We start from the raw sequence: 23857 nt of genomic DNA, 5'->3' as shown, positions 1-23857 counted from the left end.
AATAAGAATGTAACATTTACCATAGACTTTGAAAGCTTTTGCCTTCCTGAGCTCCGGTGACATATTTTATTAGTTAGCATTATTGAAAATGTGAGTTCCAGAATAGTATTAATTCGATGACCAATACTATTATTAATATTGAAATTAAACAATAATATTCAGTGAACTATTTCTTAGGAAGACAGACACCCGTGTGTCCTCCAGTTCATATCTAGAATAATTTTTGAAATCATTTATGTAAAAAATGTTGGGATCCAGAAATGAAACAGAATTTTACCTTATGTAGATGTAATCTCTGTGCTTCTTCAAAATGGTGTATCTTTCTAGACAATACAAATCCTACTTCACCCTCTGTTTCAATCTCTGTAATCGGTACATTAGCTCAGGTCCTTGCCTGGTCACTTAAAACCTTTACTAATCAGGCTTCTGTCCTCATTACGGGCCTTTTTGTTATACTCTCATTGATGGCAAATAATTTTTAACACTCTTTTCCTCCTGCAGATTGTTTCCTAATTCTATATTTCAAAGTTCTCACTATGGTAACTAGGAATTAATTCATTCTTTTTGCCTTTTCTAAACCTTAGTCTGCCCGATCTAAGATTTCTAAACCTTAGTTTGCCCATTGAAGATCCAATGGATACCCCTTTTACCTCCTCTATCTCCTTGTAAGTTCAAGATTGTTTGCTGGTCTACATTCTTTAAAGAACTCTTTCTCACCACTTAACATTTATTCACAAATATTTATGTAGTGACCAATCTATTTGCAAAGTATCTATTTGCAAGGACATGTGTATTCACCAATGGGGGTTGCACACAGTTTTATTTAAAAAGTAAGAAGGCACACAAAACACTATGTGGTGGTAAGGAACAAATGTCTCTACATTCCAAAGCCATCTTTCGTGAAATTTCATCTACAGCAGCACTTTTTTCTAGATTAACCAAGGGAGAAAAATTGTCTTCATTCTTCAAATGCACACATGCCTGACATGGCTATGTTGTCACATGCTGATGGGATTAATGTTTTAGTACAGGGTCCTGTCCTGAGCCTAGGGGGTCCTGAGTTCTGATCTCAACAGACACTAAGTAGTAAACTTGCCTCCTGTACCATGTCACTGCTTTGAACATACAGTCCTGATTGATGACAAATTCTTTCATACTTACAATGCAAAGCTCTTCTCATATTCCAGGTAACATGAACTATTTTCCCCCTGGCTGAGCATTACTTATTTTACCTCTTGCAATAAAATATTATGATGCACTGATGCATGACTAAACTGTCTGATAAATATTATTGGAATACTATGTATTCTCAATTATAACAAAAGCAAGTGTGATCCAAATGCAGCTGGAAATGCTCTTCCTCTTAAGGACTAAGGTGTTTCTAACCTCCTATTCCCTAGATTTTGAAAGACAATGTTCTCTGTCTCCCAAATTATTTTGTGGAGCTTACATTCTTATGTTTATTTCTGACTCTGAGCTTTTGATTATTCTACATTGTTTTGGTTTAGAAATGGTCTTGTCATCTCATATGCACTATCCCTGGGTCATGCAGATAGTGTGCCATATTAATTAATTTTCTCAAGGAAACCATGTTTGAAAGTAGCAGTCTTTATCAAAGTTTCAGGAAGTTGAAGGATTTATGTTTAAATCAAGGCCCTTAGAGTTACTGTTCCAAGTGGATTATCAAGGCATCTTCCTAAACTAGGACACATTACTTTCTAAAAGGAATTCTAGAAGCAACTGACTGTACATACATATATGTTTATATATCTCTGTGTGTATAATATATATTTGTGTGAATAGTCAGTTACTTCCAAAATTCTTTGTGTTTAATATCCAAAATTTATATAGTGTATTTTGATATTTAGCTGCACACCTTTGAAGGTGGTTATCTCATGTGTCATCACACTTTGATTATGAGATAAGGCCTTTTGCTCAAGGTCACTTGATGACTAAGTGCAGAACAGAGATTCTAACAAGGCTCTCTCTGTCTACCTCCAAAGCCCATGGTCCTCCTGTATCTGGTCAGTTATCTATGTGATATTTAATCCTCACAGCAATCCCATGAGTCTAGCACTATTGATATTACTTTTTATCAGTAAGGCGACTGAGGCTTAGAGAGGTTAAGTGAATTGGCCAACATCAAACAGTTAGTGTTGGAATCCCAATCACAGAAGTCTGACTTGTGCAGATCTACTTTTTAACAGTTATGCTGTATTAACTACCCCCACCCAAGGGAAGTCAGAGAGAGAATCCTAGGATTCAGATAAATACAAAATTAGGATGATTGTTCTAATACAGTCCACTTAGAGTTCCAGTTAAAAAAAAAAAAAAATTCCCTAAAAGAATTCTACAGGATCCCTTGGGAATGCTAGCAGTTCAGCCAAACTTAGCTCATGGAATACAGAGTTAATAGAGATTTGCCTCCTAGCATTAGCCTTCCTGTTGTTTCATAAGATACAAATGAAATGTCAACGTTAAAACGAAGTGGGGGAATATTTATTTTGAGAGGAAAAAATATAGCATAAAAGCTCTACTCTAGAATACTGTTAATGTAAGGAAAACCGGGAGAACAAGACAGGCAGGCTTTTGAGAAAAACCACAGCTGAAGACGGAGCTTAATAGTTTCGAGCACGAAAAGAAAAAGAATTCAAAGGGAGTGTGTGTGTGTGTGGGGGGGGTGTCGCCCGCTTGTGCATGCGCCACTCTTGTTTCGTCAGGTTTCTCCTGCCTCCAAACCCCTTTTGCACCTCCCCAATCTAACTGGTGACTCTCAGCCTTCTGATGAAAGAGCAGCGTGTGACGATTACTAGTTGGCATTCTCTGCTATAGACCAGCTTCACACAGGGGTGACCCCCGATGCATGAAAGGCTATTTAATGCCCCGGCGAAGTGGTTCTGGGACCAAGATTTTATTATGCTTTGAGGATGAGAGCTGTGATCCCGCATCCCTGATTTAGAAGCACTTAGAGCTCCGACAGCTCCACCCCGGTGTTCTAGAGGCAAATATTCTTTCATGCTGTCTGCCTGAACTGAAAGCGACACAGCTTCTCCATGTTCCGCCTGGGAGGTGGTTCAATCCTTAGAAATTGCCTTAGAAGCCTGTCCATCTGCTGGGGTTGCCTGGCTTTCTGGAATGGACCAGGAGGAGACTGGCTTTTAATCTGAGTCACTCGAGGATTTTCTGATTGTAACTTAAAATCGCCGCTTAATTCAAAATGAAAAAGTGACACACGCTCTGGCTTTTGTAGGCAGTGGGAAAATCCGTATGACGAAGTATGGTCTAGAAATTCCTGATTTAATTTCCCCAGGGAAAAAGACCCAAATATCTACTATTTAGTACTGAGCAGTTGACTCAAGTGGTCTGGCTTCAAAAGGTGTGTGTGAGTGGGGGGCGGGGGGTGAGAAAAGCAAGGGAGGAATCAATCCAGTTAGTGTTTGCTCCCGGCCAACCAGTAGCTGTTTCTGTTAACACTCCCAGAGGAGAGTTTCCACCTTTGCTACGTCTTCCCGCCCTTTCCTTCCCGCTTCGCTCCGGCCCTTGGACCCAAGGTGCGCTCCCCACCCCCACTGCCCTGCCCCACTGTTCTCTCTGTGGGAGACGGAGGCTGCAACATCACGGCGGAGAAAGTCCCTGATGAGTGAGCCAGTGAGATGGGCGTCTGGGGGCAAGAAGAGAGCAATCTGGATTTTTCAACCTCAGCGACACTGGGTGGGCAGTGGGAAGTGAGCGGCCACATAACTCGGGCTCTGGTAATGCCAAGGGAAGTGTCAATCCCGCGGGCTCACCCGGGTGGACGCGGCCCCCACGCTTGATCCTTATTGGCGGGCCTGGCCCTGAAGGCGGAGCCTTGAGGAAGCTCCGCCCACCCGGGTGCCCGGCCTGGGACACGAGGTTCTCCACCTGCCAGATTGCCAGAGCTGGGCTCAGTCTCCCGCTCGGTCCTGCAGCGCCTCTAGGCTGCGGATCGGCGCTCCAACCACCTGCTCAGCGCCGCGTCCAGGGAAGTGGGGAGGAGACCGGAGGGAGGGAGGAAGCGGGGGTGGGGGTGGAGGAGGAGAGAGGCCGCTTACACACGCCTTCTAGTCCCTCCACTCAGAGCAGCCCCGAGCCCGCTGCCGCCGCCGCCGCCGCTATCGCTGCTATCACTGCTGCCACCTGAGGAGACCCGCCGCCCACCGTCGCGGCCCCTGCCGATTCCTTCCTAGCATCGGGCTTTTTATGCACACTGCCACTACCTTTGTTATTATTATTCCAAGAGAAGGAAAGTAGAAGAAGATACCAGCCAAAAATAAACACTTACACCTTTCCCAATTACTCAAGTGTCTCCTGGAAAGAGGGTCGTCTGTCCCAGGAGAAGCAACCGAAGGGACAGAGGACGAGTGTTGAGCGCGAGGGCAGAGGAAGGAATTGGAGACGTTCGTTGCGTGGTGTAAAGTTGCGTTCGGCAGAAATCCGGAGGTGCAGCGCCACAGCCCAGGGGACCGTGTGTCCGAGAGAAGCCACTTTGCCCTGCGTCGCGACCCGCGAGCGCGCGGGCACCGCGGGGACCGGGACGACGCCCCCCTCCTGCTGCGTGGACTCTGTCAGTAACCCCAGAGGAGGAGGAGAAATATGGCATCCAAGGCGGCCCCCTCCTGCCGTCTGGTCTTCTGCCTCTTGATCTCCGCCGCCGTCCTCAGGCCAGGTGAGCAAGAGCCTGGGAGCAGTCCGGGACAGACGGGGTCCGGGGGCAATTTCCTGGGTCCCAGTTCCCGGCCTCGCAACCTCCCAGGCTGTGCGCCCAGGCGCGTGGGCAAGTAAAGGGATGGCCGTCCGGGCACAGAGATGACCCGGGGCTCGGTCACCTGTGCCGCACATTTGGGCTCTGCTGGTTGGCTCAAGTTTGGGCATCGAGAGGGAGGCACTGGGTAAATCTCCAGGAACTTTGGGTGCTGCCGTGGTTGGGGCTGCGGGGGTCAGCGGGCAGGATTCGTCCGACTCTCTCCTGCGACTTGGCGGCGGGTTCTCGCCCTATGACAATCTCTCCAGTCTCTCGGTTTCAAAAGCCACGTCACTGAGCCCCGGACGGTTTTCCTTTCGCTTAGCTGTTGGATAAAAATAACTGCTCGCACTTTTTCGTGATAAATCCCCGAGTAATTTCCCCTTGGTGTGGGGTGAGGAAGAGGTTGGAGGGGGTAGAGGGGAAAGGAAGGACTTTAATCACCCCCTTTAATAAAACTTCCTAATGCTTACTTAGTGGTTTTAACGCCCCTCCGCCCCCCAATTTTCTTAATGGGTGGTGAGTGTAGGGGTGGCGGCAGGCAAATAACCAGCCTGAACTGGAATTAGCGGCCAGGTTTGTGGGACCCTTGTGAGAGGCTTGTGGGTTTACAGGACCTGCGATAGAGCTTCAGTTCTCAGTTCTGTAAGGAGCCTTAGAAGAAGAAAAAAATAAAATAATAAATAAATAAATGAAAGGGACAATTCCCAATAACCAAAATACCTCGCGGGGAATCCCTTTTCTTACCGTCGGGGACACCCCCTGGCCCTGGCATCCTCAGGCCTGCCAGGCAGCTGACACGAGTTGGTCCTAACAGGCAGGTCATTCTGCTTGCTCACAGTCACTTGCCACAGTAGCAGGTTCATTTCCTCGCCTGACTTGAGGATTTTTTTTTTTTTCCTTTGAAGTTTTGATTTCTATCCCTTCATAGACAGTTGCCAGTTAAACTCCTGCTTCCTGTTATTTGGGCTTCTGTTTGTTCCTAGTTTTTTCTTTAGCCTTTTCAAAGAAAAAAACTTACTTCCTCTTCGCGTCTTTTATTCCTGCACATCCCTTTAGTTGTTGGCAAGCTGAGGCCACAGAAGAGGTTTGAGAGCCTTTGAATCTCTCTCAGGCAAGAGGGGGAAATGGGATTGGGGGATAGAGCCTGAGGTGGAGATCACAAGCGTTTGTGAACTGCTGGTGGTGTGTGTTTGGGGAGTGGGGGAGGGCTCTCTCCGGCTCCCTTTATTAAAGTTACATTCTGGGTGAGGTAATGAGCTCACCTGCTGTTTCTGAGCCTGAGAAAGACGCATCTGTAACATATCTCCGGCTCTGGGGCGGGGACTCTGAAACCAGAGTTGAATGAACAAGATTTAAAGCAGGTGGGGTAGGGTAAGAACACTGGGGAGGTGGGAAGGTGAGACCCCCTTGGGTCTGGCACAGTGTGGATTTCACCTTTTCACCATCCCGGTGTCCGATGGGAGAACGAAGGGCACTCTGAAGCCCAGGGGAGAGAAAAGAGATGATGTAGTATATAAAATGCAAAGACCCACACGCCCATAGTTGGTTTTCAGTTTAACCCTCTCGGGACTTTGAGAGCGTATCTCACATTCCCAACCCCGGACCACACGCACACGCCCAGTTTCCTTTTCTGTGCTGTCGCAATGGAATTTATTTTCAGTTGGGCCACATCGGAGGCCAGGTTTTTCCGCACATTAAACTGCTAGAAAGGAAGAGGTTCGGTTTTCAGACCCTCCTTGGCGGCGATCTTTGTGGCGCCGCAGGCTCATGTGTCCAGCCGGCTCGGAGCGGCGCGCTTTCGGCGAGCGGGGACCGCTCTCGCAAGGCCCCCAGCCGCAGCTGATCTGGGTGTCGGCTGCAGCAGACCCTCGGATCCGTGGTTTCCCTTGCATTATAGAGCTGGCATTACGCGAGATTCTAGGTGCGGAGTCAGTGTGTTTTAAAACCAAGGATTACGGCCCTAAAGGCGCCGTGTCTACACGTAGAAAGCGAGTCTGGGACGGCAAGTGTGCCTCTTTCAGAGCCTCTGCATGGCAGAGCCCGGCGGGGGTGCCGTGCCAATGGCTGGCTTAGTGTAAAGAGGTAACTAACTGCCCAGCCTGCCGCCCTTCATTTCCGGAGCAGTTTTAATAGTGTGTGTCCAGGACTACAGGACAGAAACTCAAGTCTGTGAAACTGCTCTCCCAGGTCTTTGGGCCTGCAGTCGCTAGGTAGCCCTTGATATATTTTAGCATGCTATGTCACCTGCTTTGAAGGGAGGAGGATACCATATATGAACCACAAAAACTGAATTGGTAGATAAAAGCTGTGAAGTGTGTGCTTAGCATCCGACGTAGCAAGAATCTCATTATTCTTGTAGAAAGAGCGTCAGCCTGTGGTGACAGTTTGTATTGCTTTAAAAAAGGCTTTCTTTGATTATTTACAACAAGGAGGTGAGGCGCTGCAGTTAACTGTTTGTTACTTGGGTCATCTGTGTGCACCCTCTCTAGGCTTTTCATAACTACTCACTGATATAAAGTTCATTCCATGAGGTAAGCTTTTTTTCAGTGGGATATTATGTTTGGAACCTCAACAGGCCTTGGGAAAAGCATAAACTCAAAAAACGTCCTTTCAGACTACAGATGTGGGACTACTAAAATGTATTAATTTAAAAACTACAAGCTGCTTAGTAGCCAATCTATATATTGTTTTTTCCCTGATGATTTATTTAATCCAATAGCAATTTACAATTTAATGGGGTACTATTTGCAGGAAATTGCTTTCCGAGGCTTGGCCCAGGGCCATCTACCATCAAGCATTTGAGCAAGTCACTTAACCTTTTTGGGCTTCAACTTTGTCACGTGTAAGATGAAAGGGTGGACTAAGGATCAACTCTCTCAGATCTCTTTCAGCTCAAAAACTCTTTGTTTCTAATATCAGGAGGTAAAAAGCCGATTTGGACAGGCAGAGCCATTTTTCCAATAGTATTTTTCTAATGGTCTCAGTCTGGACAAAATTTATATAAATTATATTACTTAGAAAAGTATCGATGGACTCTTATTGCTAATTTTCTTTCTCTCTACTTTTATGAATTCATTGTAATATCCTGTGCTCACTCTTCCAGGCCTGAATAGGGCTATTTAAAAAAAAAAAGTGTGATGGAGAGGAATTGGTCTCCCACTTTCCTGGGAAAAGACATCCCAAAAGTGGAAAAGATTTTTAGATCTCATGTAACCCATCCCTCCTGCAAGCCTCACTCTATTTAAACCACGTGTACAGTTCCTAGAATGAGATATAAATGATGATTGGTACTAAAACATTGATGTGACAAATCCTCCTAAGTACACCCTGAAGTTGCTACTAAACACAGAAGTTGATTTGTACCATGATTGTAAATGTGATATAGAAGGAAATAGAAAGTACTAATAGTTTCCCGTTGTTTCAAAACTTGTAGAAATTGAAAACAGTTTGCATTACCAGATTCCAAATGTTTTCTGATTTTTTTAGAAAATTCAAACTAGCATATCTTTTGTAATAGAAATTCAGATGAGAATGCATGTCTACCATTGACTTATTAAAAAGAAGAAAATCAATAAAAATTTACTTTAGTAGTCTTAAGTGTTATTAGAACACTCTTTAAATCGGAGTTAGTACTCATGTGTTCAGTTTTTAGCTATGCCATGTAAGAATGTTGTGACCTTGGGAGAGTTATTTTTCTGCTCCTTATTTCCTATTTGTGAAATTTTCTGTGTAATGCATGCTTCTTATTGTAGTAAGCTTAGTAATCCCTTTGCTCAGCATTTTTAATGTTTCAATTAAAACATGCTATATTAATTAAGACTTTTATTATATTGTTAACAGAACAGTACCCTTTAATTTATGCCACTTGATTATCACTTTGACCATTTTATTAAAAGCAGGAAGAAACCTATCTTATTTTCCCTCTTTTTTCTTTTTCCCCCTCAAGTTTTCATGCTACTAAACATGGGTCTTCATAAAACTGAGCACTATCTGTTAGGATTACTTGGTGTACGATGGCAGCATTTTGTCAGACAGTATTTTAAATGCTTCATAATCACCATATCTTATATTCCCAAACACACCTCTTTCTGTTCTGGTCATTTATTTGACATAAAACACCATCAAAGAGTTCTAGCTTCCTGAAGCTATTAACTCAAGTAGATACATGCAATTTATATCTCAAATATGCAGGAGAACCACATAGGTGCAGCTATGATAAAAGAATATGTCTGTGTCTCTGTTAATACATAGAAACTTAATTACTATTAAGGTGTTAATTTTATTTTTCATTGGTAAGTTTTCACAGAGGCTCCTCTAATTTCTTACACATGAATGTATGTGACATATGAAGAATGAGTTAACTCACTGGATCACTAAAGAATGGTTTCTTGGGAATGGTAGGTGATGTATTAATATTTATTTGATTATTACTTTTGGATTTTAGTTCATTTTACTTTCAATGGGAAATGAAATGGACCAGAAACATGTCCATTTATACTTTTCATCACTTTTTTATTAGGGCAAAATTTTCTTTTTCCTATAGAGAACAAAGTCAAGACTAAAATATATACTCTGTATTCAAGAAGAGGATATTATAGGCTATTTAGGAAGGTTAAATTTTATAGTTAATGTAGTTTCCTTACAGTATATAAAGTATTATCATATTTTTGGAATTACTAATATTTTTATCAAGCTAATTTCTCTGTTTAAATAAAATTTATAGTCTTTCTCATCCCTTATTATTGAATAGAATACCTTAAGTGTTTCAGATAGGACTAGTTCTAAATGTCCTGTGGTATTCAGCAATTGTTTTATGGTAACTTGTTATCATGGCTCATTATTGTAGTGAATGTTTCAAGAATGAGATTAGCTTTGAATGCTTCCTCTCTTATTTATCCAGTCAGTTATCACTTCTCCATATTATTAAAGGGGAAATCAGAGTTGTACACAATCCAAAACAGCTCCTAATAAAATTACTTAATTTTACTTTGAGTTGAAGTACTTTTAGTGAACATACCTGTGTCTGGTCTTGTAAGAATTCATATTATTGCATTAAGAAACTAAACTGTAGGAGAATAGATTAATCAAAAATTAGCTGTCTAGCTTCTCTGGCTTGCTTCTCTGTCTCTGTCTCTCTTTCTCTCTCTGTCTCTCTTTCTCTCTCTCTCTCTCTCTGGCTCTCTCCTGTATCTCTCCATGAACTGATGCAAAATCCTGGCCAAAGTAAGACTAAAAAACATCCATGAGATGAAATTAAGTCTTCGCAGTCTTTGCAAATCACAGAAATATCATGAACTCTTGATGTTTACAAGAAAAACATCCTATGATCACGGCAATTTGGTGTAGTCCTCTGGCTTTGTCCAGTCACACTTCCATAAAGAATCATTTGTTTAGATCTGCAAAATCACATTTTCAATTTTTAGGAAGATTCTGCTCTCACTTGATGATCAGTTTTCTCAAGAAAGTTTTTTATTTTATTACTTTAGATGAGTTTTCATGACTGAACGAATAATGAAGTGATATTCTTTTCTTGATATGAATTGTCTGGGCAGCCAGATATATTGACTCCCGATCAGGATATTCACATATCTACTTTTAGAAAAGAATGATACTTTGATGGATTGTGGGGTCACTATAAACAGTGAGAACCAGAAATACCAAATCTATAAATGGCAGGGAAGGGTTGGAGTCTGAACTAAAAGGGCTTCCTTTTTGTTTACTTTACTTTATTGTGATGATGTCAACTAAGAAGTTAACTAAATATGTAGATGAAGATATCAACCAGCACTCCAAAGCAACATTTTTTTGGATTAAATCCTAAATGTATTCCCACCTCAGAAGTTGATGTAAGTAGATTTTTTTTTTCCATCATTAGGGTAGAGTTTTAGAGTCTAGTTACCTTATTTGAACTGTCAATGAACAAATAGTTTTCTGTACTTTCTGCCTTTAATATCATTAGAATATTGATAATGACTTAAGTGTGTGTAACTTTTCGCTTTCTTTTTCCCTGTACTTGTCTTTGCTGTAAGCTTTGCCACATTGTATTTTGTTATTGTTTCCTTTTTTCCTTCAGTTGACCATGAATTTTTAAATACCAAATCTTGTCTTCATCTGTGTATCCTCCAGTTCAGTAAAGCGCTTGACACCTAAAAGCTGCTTCACATTTTTTATTTGCATTAAATAGAATAGAATTAATGATCCTCCATATGGCAGCAACTGCCATTCATGGACTACCAAGAAACATTCTCAAAGACCTTCAGAAATGAGGATATGATTTCTCTGAGAATTAAACAGGAAAATAAAACCATCATGGAAGAACAGATATACACAAGTGGAATATACTCACAGTGGGAAAAAGTATCACAGGCCATCAAGACATGGTGGCACTTTGATAGTGTATTAAAAATAAAAAAGAAAAGAGCATGTATATTGGTAAGGGACTTATGATTAAGAATCAAAAAGGCTCTGGTCAGCAGGGAAAACCCAGAAAAAGAAGAGTGGTTGAGCCAAATGTAGCTGTTGGAGGCATTTAAACACTCTCTCTTGTGGTGAATGTGGCTCCCCTAACTAGAAGACTAGCCCTTTTAGTAGGTGTAGTCTTTTTGTAGAGCTAGATCAAACTCATTATAAAGGCCCAACGCTCTAAATAGTCAAATCGTATAATGAATTTTCCCATTCCGTGGTTTCATGGTGACTAAGAAATCTTCTAATTATAATGTAACTTCTAATACACCTAATTTACAGTGAGAGTATGCCCTAGCTGGAAGATTGTGAGCATAGTGTTCCCTTGGCAATACTTGTTCTCCTGTAAACCAATAAGCTGGTTTATGGGTTTGGCTAGTTCATCTCTAAAAGGAGGGAAAATTTTTGGTAAGCAGCCAAAAGAAACCTCTGAGATCTCAGGGGTAAAGCCTGTATGCTGAACCATGGCAAATTCATCTTGTGAGCCCTCTTGAGATACAATCGGCTAGCCATTCCTCAGGTGACACCTACTGTGTCACCCATTGACACTTTTTGTGTTACCTAATGTGGACATTTATTTTTATTTCTTTAGTATCTTTTGGTGCTATCTGGCTTAATAAGCACACTATTAATAGGGTGACCATACATTCTAGGTATACAAGACAGTCATGTTTTATACCTGAAGTCCTGGTACAATTATTAATGGCACCCTCCTTCACCTCAAAAGTGCAGTTTTGATGACAAATTATATGGTCAACATAATTATCGGTAACTTGCCTGTCTGTATGTCTGTCTTAGTACTTAACTTAAGAAATACATTCCTCATCTTGACAAAGTACATATTTCTGACCTTTTAAAGTTTAAATATCAGCTACAGTGAAATATCACTAGGGGGATATGTGCCCCTTTCATATCAAGTATAAGAAATATATGAGGTTATAGTCTGGAACCCTAGAATGTCTTAGTGTGTGTGGAACATTGAGGATCCCATGGTTTGGAATGGCAACTGAATTGACCTGGCATGCCAAGGGAATAATAGTGTTTGAAATTTACGTGGGAGCTACACTTAGCTATGGGGTTATTTAGGGAAAGTCTATTTCAGTCTGAATCTGAAATCCTTTCATAGCAAATTGTGCAACTTCCATTCTTTTCTCCTGTGAAATTTCCCAGTAACCCCACTATCAATTTGGATATATATATATAAAAAATTAGGAATATCTAAAGTTATGGAAGCCCCATAGTCCCTATGTACATCTAAGCTACAGTTGTATTAGTCAGAAATGGTGAACTGACTTGGGGCAGCTAACAGTATGGCCAGGACAGTTGGTGCTAAGACCGTTTCTATCAAATTAGGCACCCACTTCTTATTTGGTTCAGCTAACTCAGAGTGTTTCAGGTACTCAGAAAACCCCCCAAAATAGATCAAGGCATTGAAAATTGAGAGGACATTATTTAAGCATCCTTTATCTAAAACTTAAGGATGCCACAGTTTTGTTCTCATTAATAGGGAAGATGAAAGGAGAGGGCATTGGCCACTGTGGCTAAAACTCCTATCAGCATATACCCAAGTATTTTCCCTAATAGTTAGGAAGTTTCTGGATATGGAATTCATCTCACTCTAAATCAGGCATAAGAAGCTGCTGTTCCTAAATTTTAAGCCACAGTGTATCAGTTAACTATTGCTGGACAATAAAACTCCAAAACATAGTGTTTTAAAACAGCAACCATTTATTTAGCTCATTATTCTGCAGGTTGGCAATTTAGTCTGGACTTAGTTGGGTGTTTTCTCTGGTTTTACCTAGATGTCTTCATTCTACTGTAGTCTGCTGAGGACAGCCTAGGCAGCTCTGCTTCTAGAAACCGGCTGGCTGTTGTTCAGGAAAAGTGAACTCTCCTCTGTGGTCTTTCATTCTCGAGTATGTTTGCCTAGGCTTGTTCTGTTAGTAGAAGCAGAATTCTGAGAGAAAGCAGAAGCGTGCAAGTCTTCTTGAGGCCTAGCCTCAGAACTGACAAACCATCATGGTCACATTCTGTTGATGAAGATACGTCACAAGCCCAGCTCAAATTCAAGGACTGGGAAATCATCTCCACCTTTTGAATGGAAAGAGTTAAAAAGTCACTGTGCAAAATGTGTGGATGAAGATCAGACAGAGAAAATTAGGACCATTATTTTTGGTAATCAGTCTACTACTCAGAATAATAGTAGGGGATGTGACAACAGCAAGAACTCTTACTGCAGATCCTTAGCTCCACATTTACAATGTACACCCTTCTCTTCCAGTGTCTTGGGCAAAAAAACATAACCTATTGGAGAGGCTGAAGCAGTGTCCAAAAGGAATACTATTTACTACTGCTAAAAAGCTTAACTCTCCATAAATGAAATTATGGAAAGTTCAGTGTGTGTGTGTGTGTGTGTGTGAGAGAGAGAGAGAGAGAGAAAGAGACAGAGAGAGAGAGAGAGAGAGAGAGATTTTGAAGAATTAAAGGCATGCAATTTATGTCACAAGCTAAAATGTAGTAGAAAAGGGGTTGTTGGAAAAATGAGAAAGTTTCTAAAATATTCATCTTATACAGCCCCCGTTTGAGAGCTAAGATAAATGAAGTCACAGGTTAAGAAATTACCTGAAACTGAACAGCAAATTAACCACAGTTCTTAGATGCAACAATGTTCTTAGTTTCATTTGTGCCTAGGCTCACAGAGTAAACGTTTTGGAGCTGTAAAGAATCTTAAAATTACTTAGCTACTTGCCTAAGGTCTTACTGTTGGCCAATCCAAAATTAAAACTCATGTGAATGGACCATCCCACATACATAACAGCATTCAACAAATGAGTGCTCAGTAAGTGCAAAACACTGTGTTTGGGGATACAGAAATAAACTAGTTACTAGCCAGTCAAGGTCCTATCACTCAAAGATGTTGTGTTCTCTCTAGGAAACAGATATTAATCAAATCATTATCTAACTATGTGCTAGAAGTTTTGCTAAGTACCTCAAGAACAAATAAAGAGAACTTTATATCTAAGTGGTAGGGTCTGGTATGGGATTTGGGAGCAATGTGGAAAGGTTCTTTCAGGAAGTGATATCTGAGGTATGTGCTGAGGAATAATCAAGCAAAGATGTGGGCTGAGAGAATAGCAGGAGTGAAGACATGAAGGAGGGAAGGAACATGTCTTGTAACTCCTGGAGGTGAAGAGGCGCCTGTCCCTTTTAAGGGAAACTAAAGAAGTTCTGAAGGTGGGGGCAGAAACCAAGATTTCTTTGAAGTTGTTCCAATACTTTCCTGTGATCTCCCTAATTTACTTACCAGCTGTGAGGGTCCAAAGAGGATCTCTGTCTTATTCAAATACTCATAGACTAGCAAATATTTGCATATACACCTTCTCGCCCTTTAAAAAAATAAGATGGGAACATACTAAACATACCATTTTGCACCTTTCTCTTTTCACTTAGCAGCACATTTTGAAGATTAAGAGATTGTCCCACATCAACTCATATAGCTTCACCTCATTTTTTAAAATGATGCACTGGGTTTTATTGTACTACAATACTTAATCTAACCATTTTACCAGTTTTTGGAAGTGTAGATTGTTTCCAATCTTTTGTTATTAGAAACAATAGAGCAGTGAACATCTTAATGCAAATTATTGTCCATACGAGAAATTACGTTGGTAGAAACATGTCTTGGAAGTGAAGTTTCTGAGTCAAAGAAATGTATTTTTCATTTGGAAAGAAATTCTAAAATTACAGTTCAAAGAGTACACACTTTTAAAGAAAACCCAACAAAAGTACGTGGGGATGCCCATTCCTTATACTCTTTCTGAAACTCTGCACTACAAATATAATTTTTTTTAACCAGGATATTAGGTTGGTTCTTATTTATTTAAACCTTATGGGAAAAATTAGAATTATAGGGGTAGTAAGCACACAGATTCACATACATGGCAAAAGCTATAGATTTATTGGTGCCTACCTTTGTTATACATGAAATAGGACCAAAAATGGGGATACAAAATGTGTTTACTATAAACTTTTATCACTCCTTGCCCTTTTCACATAAGATTGCTAACTTTTAGAACATAAACTGGTAACTGGAAGCCATATTTTTTTGACTGGTAAGATTCATACCCTGTGGAATCAGATTGGCTAAACTGAAAGACTGGCTTAAGAGGTAACCGCATGTGAGCCTTAAGAGCATTTGATACTATTTTTCATTACACAAATGGTTTCTAAATATTTGTGTAGTTAGTTGTAGGTACATTACATATACATTATGAGGGTGGTCTAACTAATGCCATTTTGTAAACCCTGTATAGTAGTTCTCACCAAACAAACCTCAGTTATTTTTAAGTCAATTATATGTTGAACAATTCTTCCAACAAGTTTAACAGGCTCGTCAAAACTTTTTACAAACTTATAAAAAGTAGAATCTTTTACAAATATTTAAAAAGTCAGTACCATTAAATATGTTTCACTCTGAAATTTTTGGACTTTTTATAGAAAGTAGGACTAAATCTATTTTATAGCCACTTTTATATAGAAAAACCATAGCAATATGTATATGAAGAGTTTTCAACAAGTATATGCTAAAAATAATTTTTTTTTAAACAAGGCAACAAGTATTCATAATGGAGTTAATGTTAGTATGCACGTACTGTAATTTCATGAATAAAGCTGTTTCTGTTTGGCATTTAGTTTTAAATATTCCAACTTGTGACATATATACTTTATTTTACAAACATTTTTTTCTACCTGGTGATAGGCATGACACTTTCCAAGAGCAATGTTTATAATGGTTCTAAGACATAGGCTTTATAGTTTTGCAAGGATGCACATAGTTTTAAATATGAATAATGCTTTTGATATCATATCTAAGAGTAAAATGTAATATATATTTAGATTTACTCTGTTAGATAAGTCCCCTGCTTGACCCAACCTCAGTTGACGCTAACCTAGTTTTCAAACAGATTTTCTTTGAGAAACGGCTGTTTAATATAAAATTAAATTGCTTTTACTATCAACCTAGAATGGCAAATAAGTATCTGTTTATTAAAGCAAACCGTGCATCTGGTCAGCTGTTTTTCTCTTTGCTGATAAGAGAAAGAGATGAGAAAACAGTAAAAAAGAGTACAGTTTCAGGGTATAGTTGGAGGTTATCATTTTCTAGAATTAATTCAAAATGTTTGGTTAGAAAGGATTTGAATTGCTTGAGTAGTGATTTTTTTTGTAGACAATATGGTTATACCTCCATGTTATTACAAAAAATGTATTCTCTGCTTAATTTTTATAGACTATTCATACCCACAGACTCCAGACTATCAATGCACTGAGTAGATTCCATTGCACAAGAGCTCAAGAGCTTGGGCTATGGATCAGAGTATTAGTGTGCTTTGGCTTTTATCTCTATTTTCTCATTTGTAAATTGAGAATAGCAATACTAACAAGTTCATTTGACATGAATAATCAAGAAGGTAATGAAAATATATTGTGTTTCTCAGTTCCTGGCACATTATGAACTCTCAACCAACAATACTTATTATAAATCACATTTTTCAGTAATCATGATATTATAAAATGTCAGTTTATTCACATCAGAAAAACCTTGCTAAATACCTCATTTTACTAATTAGGAGATATATTTCAGTTGCATCTGAATATATTTGTATTTCTATAACAAAATTGGAAAGCATATTTTATTAGCATGATTCATAGTCCCAATGATTGTCAAGTAACTTTTCAATTTTATCAACTCAGGAAAAACAAAAGAAAACAAAACTTAAAAATTACAGTTTTAAAATGTAATTTCCCCCAAACTAAACACCATTAAGGAAAAAAGAACACATGCTCTAAAAGTGAAAAGACATATGTAAATTGCTATATTATTTTTTTTTGAAATTGACATTGTATATGTGTTTCTGTAATTTGAAAATATTAGACCTTAAATTGAGAAATATTTTCCAGTTACTGTAATATAGTCATATTGATGATAAAATTATTATTTTAAATACAAGGCACATTTTCTCAAGTATAATTCAATAGAGGGAGCTCCATTACTTTCCTTTTATGAGCACTGTAGGATGCTTCCATTTATTATGATTTTCTAGTGACCTCTAATTTAATAGTGAAAATTATTAAAAACGTGTAATTTTAATATTAAAGATATTTTGGAAATTGAATAGTATTCTCCTCTGATTCAAGGGATTCAAGAAATGCTTCTACAAATGATATGTTTAAAAACCTCAGATCTTGGGCTGAGCCCGTGGCGCACTTGGTAGCGTGCTGCGCTAGCAGCGCGGCGACACTCCCACCGCGGGTTCAGATCCTATATAGGAATGACCGGTGCACTCCCTGGCTGAGCGCCGGTCACGGAAAAAAAAAAAAAAAAAAAAAAAAAAACCTCAGATCTTAGGTCTTTGTACCTTTTGGATAATAAATCATTGGAAAAGTTAAAGTAGGTATATTCTTGCAAAGCACACTTTAATATGTAGCAAGGCACCAAAAGAGAACAAAGTTTATTTCTAATGATGAAATAATTATGTTTTTGATATTAATTTTGTGACAGTTATTAAGTTAAAGATTTTATTTATTTGAATAGTAGAGACAAAACAGCTTGATTTTTTTCTTAATTACACTAATTTTTAACCAAATGATGATACATATCTACATGGAAACAGTCTATACTTACGTCCTTCCCTCTTTTATTTTCCCAAATATCCCCTTGATTTAGATAACTTCAACTATATTTTCAATCTAAATTGATAGCCCTCACCTTATCTATTATTACTTTGCCCTTTAATTTGGCTGTGATAAAAGATATTGTTGGTTTTTTTGAACAAAACTTTAGAATTTTTGTCACTAATCCACTAAAATGGTTCAAAATTGAAATAGTTTTAAACATATAAGACATCTCTTAAGATGTTCCCATATAAGGGAGTTATTATCCATTCTGTGTGTGACCCTGACAATTCATTTACCTTTTATGAGATTCACTTTTGTCATGGAAGTATTGTATTATGTGACTTCTCTACAGCTCAAAAATTCTAAGATTCAAAACTATATTTTGATTTAGAAAAAGAATGTGCACACACACTTGTATGGGTCTGAATCAATGGTAAGAAATAATTTTACCTGAGGTCAAATTAATAAAAAATACTTAAATGATAATCCTCATTTTTTAACTTAAAATAGAAATTATTTTATTGAGTTCTATAGAAAATTGCATAAGCCCATACATTAGCCATCTTTATTACTAAAATACTGTCAGTTATAGAAATGACCCAGTTCTCTAGCATATTTAAGAATTGCCAACAGAAACAGCTTTTAAACATTTCATATTGAAATTAGGTTATCTGTCATCCTGGCAATACCAGGATGGCAGCCTGGGGACTGAGGCCTGTAACTCATTCATCATAGTTTTAACAAATCAGTTTTAAGTATTCTTTAAACTCAGTGCTCATTTTATTGTGTTTACTTTCCATTATAAGTTTGAAAATGTGGCTTTTGTAGCCAAATTGCATTGTTTTAAAACCTGTGTCTCTACTCTCCACTTTCCCACCTGGGTGACATTGGGCAAGTTGCTTGATCCCTCTTCTGTACCAACCTATGCAATGAGGATAATAATACCTATCTTGTAATATTGTTGTGATAGTTAAGTGAATATACATAAAGCTCATTCAACAGTGTGGTTGTCAAATAGTATACTCTTAGTAAATGTTAATATTAGTCAAATGTTTAATCTTTTTCCCTTCCCCGATATATGATTATATACCCAGCTTACTCCCATAGGTACATAAAGAAGAGAGACTACAGGTTGTTCCAAATTAGAAAATTGCCAGCTATAGCTCCTCTCCACTCCACCATATTTCCACTCAAGAAATAGAATGTGAATGAAAGTGATGGCATGTTATTTATTGGGCATAACCTTGAGATCTACTCACTCTATAAAACAATTAAGTTATTCACAAACTCTAAGACTTTATTCATTAATTACTAATATCATATCCATCATGACACTGTTCCCATCTGATAATGAAACATCATTGCATTGCAATCCTGAGATTGAAATCTAAATTTAAAAGTAAATTTAAAGCTAGAAACAAAACACATTGTCACCTGTAGTTCATAGTGTTTGAAAGCAATTGTTGTTTTAGGTCATTAGTGTAAGTAGGCCAGAGGTAACAGGAGTACAAAACCGTGTGTGTTTAAAACGCAGATTTGTGTAGACTCTGTAGATTTATAGTAAAATAGAGCCCAGTGATCATAACATTTTTAGAAAGTGAAAAAAGTAAACATAGTCAAATGTGTTTCCTAAACTTCATTGTAGCCTCTCTCTAACTTTTTCTCTTCTCTGTCATCAGAATGGTATAAGATATCAGTTGACTCTTGTAACTGCTCTGCACAAAATACTTCAGTGGATCCCCAATATAGGCAGTAAAATACAAATGTCTTACTATACCATTTAAGGTTCTTACATTTCTCAATGCAGTCTTTCTTCAAATTCTGTGCTCCAGCCAAACTTTTAAATGTGCTGTGCCCTTTCTTGTTTCCTGGGTTGTTATTCATGTCTCTGTCCTATTTTAGAACACTCTCTCCTTCACACCCTCCCCCATCACCGTCCTTTTGCCCAAATGACTTGTATCCCTATGCTTCAGAACACAGTTTAGATATCATCTCCTCCAGAAATTCTTCTCTGATCTCCCTCAAGTGCCTGTCCTCTGTAGTTCCAGAGTTCATTTTATTTATTGCTTATTGCTTATTTATTCTTGTCTCTTTCCCTTAATGGATTTAAGGTTCCTGGAGGTAGAGTCTATGTCTTCTTAATCTTTTTTTCTACCTAGTGTCTACTGATATATAATATATCCTCAATGCATATATGATGATTGAATAATAAATGCATTAGTCAAAATTATTAATGAAATATTTTAAACAGCAATGTATATTCTCATATGAATAAAAAACATATATTGAGACAATTTTTCAATTTCTTTTAGAAATTTAGAGAATTATAAATCTTCTGAAATATGGTTCTTTAAAAACAAAATAACAACAGTAGTATTTCCTATATTCTACCCAGCTATGCAAATGAAGCGTGAAAATAAATGGAATAAAGTTAGCCTAATATTTCTTCCAGATGCCACTCCAGTAAAGTACTGTTATGAAGATTCCATGGTCCACTTATTAAATGTAAGATAATTTAGAGAAATATGAGGGTACATCAAAAAGTTCACAGAAGGACTAGTATTATCTTTTAATTCTGTTTTTCCATGAACTTTTTGAAGTACTTTTCTATGAACTTTTTGAAATAACCTCAAATAGGAATTTATTTAAATTAATTTATTTTTAACATTGTAGGTTCTGAAGATACTGAAACTATCCGCTTTTTTTTTTTTTTCAGGATAATTATAGACATTCAATATAGGCAATAAAAGACTGGTAATATTTTTATTTCTCCTATCTTTAATTCACAGATTAATACTGTGGATCAGGACGTATTTCACAGAAATAGTTCAGGAAAGATTTCATGAACAAATTGATCAGATATTTAATATATTTATCAGTATTTAATATATTTGTACCATAGATAATACATGTGTACTGTGGACCATCATTTCGATGATATTAACAGTAGAGTGTTGGAGATAATTTGGAGAAAATCTGATGTTATTTTTGCAAAAATATTGTCTATTAAAAGAGAATTTTAAAATTTAGTCACAAATCTAAGAAAATACATGAAAAAAAATTGAATGATATTTTATTTTTACTAAAAAATAAACCTTGTGCTCTTGAAACTAATAGAAACAGGACATTTTAAGAAACAGGACTTTATTGATAAAAACAGTGCAGAATTGGATTTATCATGGTATCTGATTATTTGATGGTATTTGATAAGTGAAAACTTAACCTAGGCTTAGTTTTAAGTCTGTCCAATGTCTTTTCTCTGGACAAAATAATCTTAAATTCCTGTAATCTTTTTACTTAAAATCCTTTTTTATAAGCCTTGATTTGTTTCTTTACTTTGTATCCTTACTAGTTGTTTAGAATTTTAACTTATATATTATCTTTTTACTCTGTCATTGCCCATGGAAACCTTGTTAGTAAATGTTTACTTCTGTGGTCTGAGACTCAATCTGTCTGCTGAATTCCTGCCCAGAAATTCTAATATTTTTCTAATACATTACAAAAGTACTTGTCCAGATAAACCAATGCAGATCCACCACATTGTCACTCATAGCTCCATTTATTGAATACGTGTTTTTTTCCATGCAAAGTAGTACTTTACAAAAGAATGGCTAATATATTTGTATAACCAATTTTAAGTTAAAAAACTGTGCTTTTTACTTTTATTTTTCAAATTACAAAATCTAATCTTACTTTCAAGCCTTTCAATATAGCATTTTGAATTCAGTAGAGTCAATGTATCAGAAAAGTACTCAGAATAAAAAGTACTCAGACCAAAGACATTATCAAATAAGACCAAGTAAGTGGGACTTTCTCTTTCTTTGGTTGGGCCATGTCAGTGACCTGTCAAAATCCTGGAATAATCAAAGAGAAGACATGACAATTTTTTTTTTTTTTATCTCTTCTCTCACTTTAAAAAATGTCACCCATTTCTATGACAAATATTGCCTGGATTCATGGATTCTTGGCATCTAATACAGACTTCCCATTAACAATGTTGTGACCCAACAAAATAATCTTCCCACAAATATACAAGTATAAGAAAACTTGTAAATAATAGAGTTCTCCATTTTCCATGGAAAGAGAATCTAGGGTTAATGGGATGAAATAATTTTAATCATTAACAAGCCTTGTTTTAGTTTATGGAAGTAAGATTTAAAAGTTAAGTTTTATGATAAAAGATGTGATCCCAGTAGAAGAGAGTATTCTGTAAAAGCCATGGAAGGCAGTGAAGCTCAAAGGGGCAGTTTGCACAGATGAGGAAGAGAAACAGAGAGTGAGAGGACCTCTCTTCAGGGGGAAAAGAAAGATGAGACCAGAAGCTAACATGAAAGGGAACTTGGTATTTAGAGAGAAATTACCACACACTGCTTATGCAGACCAGTAGCATCATGCTACAAAATAATTTTTCTCTTTCTGCTTTTCTGAAACATCTAACTGATAATCCATTGTAGTAATTCCAAATCTGAATCACTTCTCTCGACAACTAACACTCAGTTAATTTCTTATCTTGACGCGGGAAGAGGAGTGGTTGGAAAGAAACTTCCTACAGAGAAAGCTTGATGCAAACCTATCTTGAAATCCACAGAATTATTGGCAAAATGTATCAATACTTGTCAAATTCTGCAATAGATCATGTAAAGTTGTGGTTCTTTATCAAATTTTAGTAATTCTGAGTGGTATTAGGTTCCTTAATTTTAGAGCAGTTAAATAATGCTAGAAAATGTCATCTAATAGTAAAACTACGTAAATATACGATATGCCTGTTGATTTCCAAATGAGCATGTCTGAATGTACTCAGACATGTGGTGAATGCTGAAGGCTTGTCTATACAGGTTCAGTTCCATACCTTAATCAATGAGAATCTAGGAAAACTGTTTTTGAAACTACTCCCCCGTAGGTGGATGGAGCGGATACTACTGAATGATCTGCTCTAAGCCCAGGCATTAGTGGGCCTGAGATAAGACCTAGGCATTGAGCTGCTTCTTTGCACCAGAGGGTTTACCTCTCAAGTTTGCAGAGAAAGTTAAAATTAGAGAAATGAGTATAACAGAGAGATGAGTGGGTGATTACTCAAATTATGAAAAGGGAAGTCTGATGGGTAAAAATGAAGGAAGAAGAAATTGGTATTAGAAAAGCAGAGTTAGGAAGACAGAAGTGAACCACTGAAATGTCTGGTTAGAACAGGTGCCTCCACATCTGTTTTAATCAGCTGCGCAATGGTTCATGAATGGGCCAACTGGATAGAAATATTCAAAGCCAGCGTAAACTGTAGATTTGGTCCTTGTTATAGGTTTTCTCCCTTGGCTTATTCACAAATAGAGCCCAGTTAAATTCATTCTCATTGGCTAGAGATATTACTCTCCATGCCTAGTTTTTGCAAGACTTTCCTCCGCACCCTACCTTCCTAGTCCCATTCCCCATGACCCCCTATCCCCAAACATCAGACCCTGCTTCCTGACAGCCTACACTTGGGCCTATCATCATACCAGAGTAAATATATGTCTTTAATTGTTTTTTTAGTGAGTTGTAAATATTTTTCTTTTAGAAATTACAATTGTGTGGAAAGTATGTTATATTCTTTCCCATGAAGTTAGGCAATTTATAAGGAGCATACCTGTTTGGACACAAAGCTTAAGTCAGGAACTACCAAATAACTAGTAGTATCGTACTCTTTTTTCAAGCACAGTCCTCAACGTTTGGAATGTTCTCCTTTTGAACTTAATGCTTTAACGTGAAAGCAAACATCACGTAGCCTGAGCAAATTACCCAATAAACATTATTTTTCCAATAGTTTCAATCTCACTCTACTTAAAATCATACTAAATGTTCATGATATTTCAAATTGACAAATTTTCAGTTTGTCGTTCTTTTTACCTAAATAGAAATTTAGAGATTCCTACATAAGAGAAATATAATTTTATTTTCCATGGCAGTAGTAGTAGTCTCACAGGC

General features: G+C 37.8%; 1 protein-coding gene across 2 annotated transcripts in view; it reads left to right on the top strand.

Moving 5' to 3' along the window:
• Positions 1-4613: 4613 nt before the first annotated feature.
• Positions 4614-23857, top strand: part of ALCAM (activated leukocyte cell adhesion molecule) — a 182339-nt gene continuing 163095 nt past the window's right edge. For both annotated transcript variants that reach the window (XM_063112284.1, XM_063112276.1), the window contains exon 1: positions 4614-4687. In XM_063112284.1, coding sequence (XP_062968354.1) covers positions 4615-4687 — 73 coding nt within the window. In that variant the 5' untranslated portion in view covers position 4614. The remainder of the gene's footprint in view (positions 4688-23857) is intronic.

This window comes from Cynocephalus volans, chromosome 1 (genome assembly GCF_027409185.1).
Source record: "Cynocephalus volans isolate mCynVol1 chromosome 1, mCynVol1.pri, whole genome shotgun sequence".
NCBI classification, from domain to species: Eukaryota; Metazoa; Chordata; class Mammalia; order Dermoptera; family Cynocephalidae; genus Cynocephalus; species Cynocephalus volans.
This window is presented reverse-complemented; position numbering and strand designations above follow the sequence as displayed.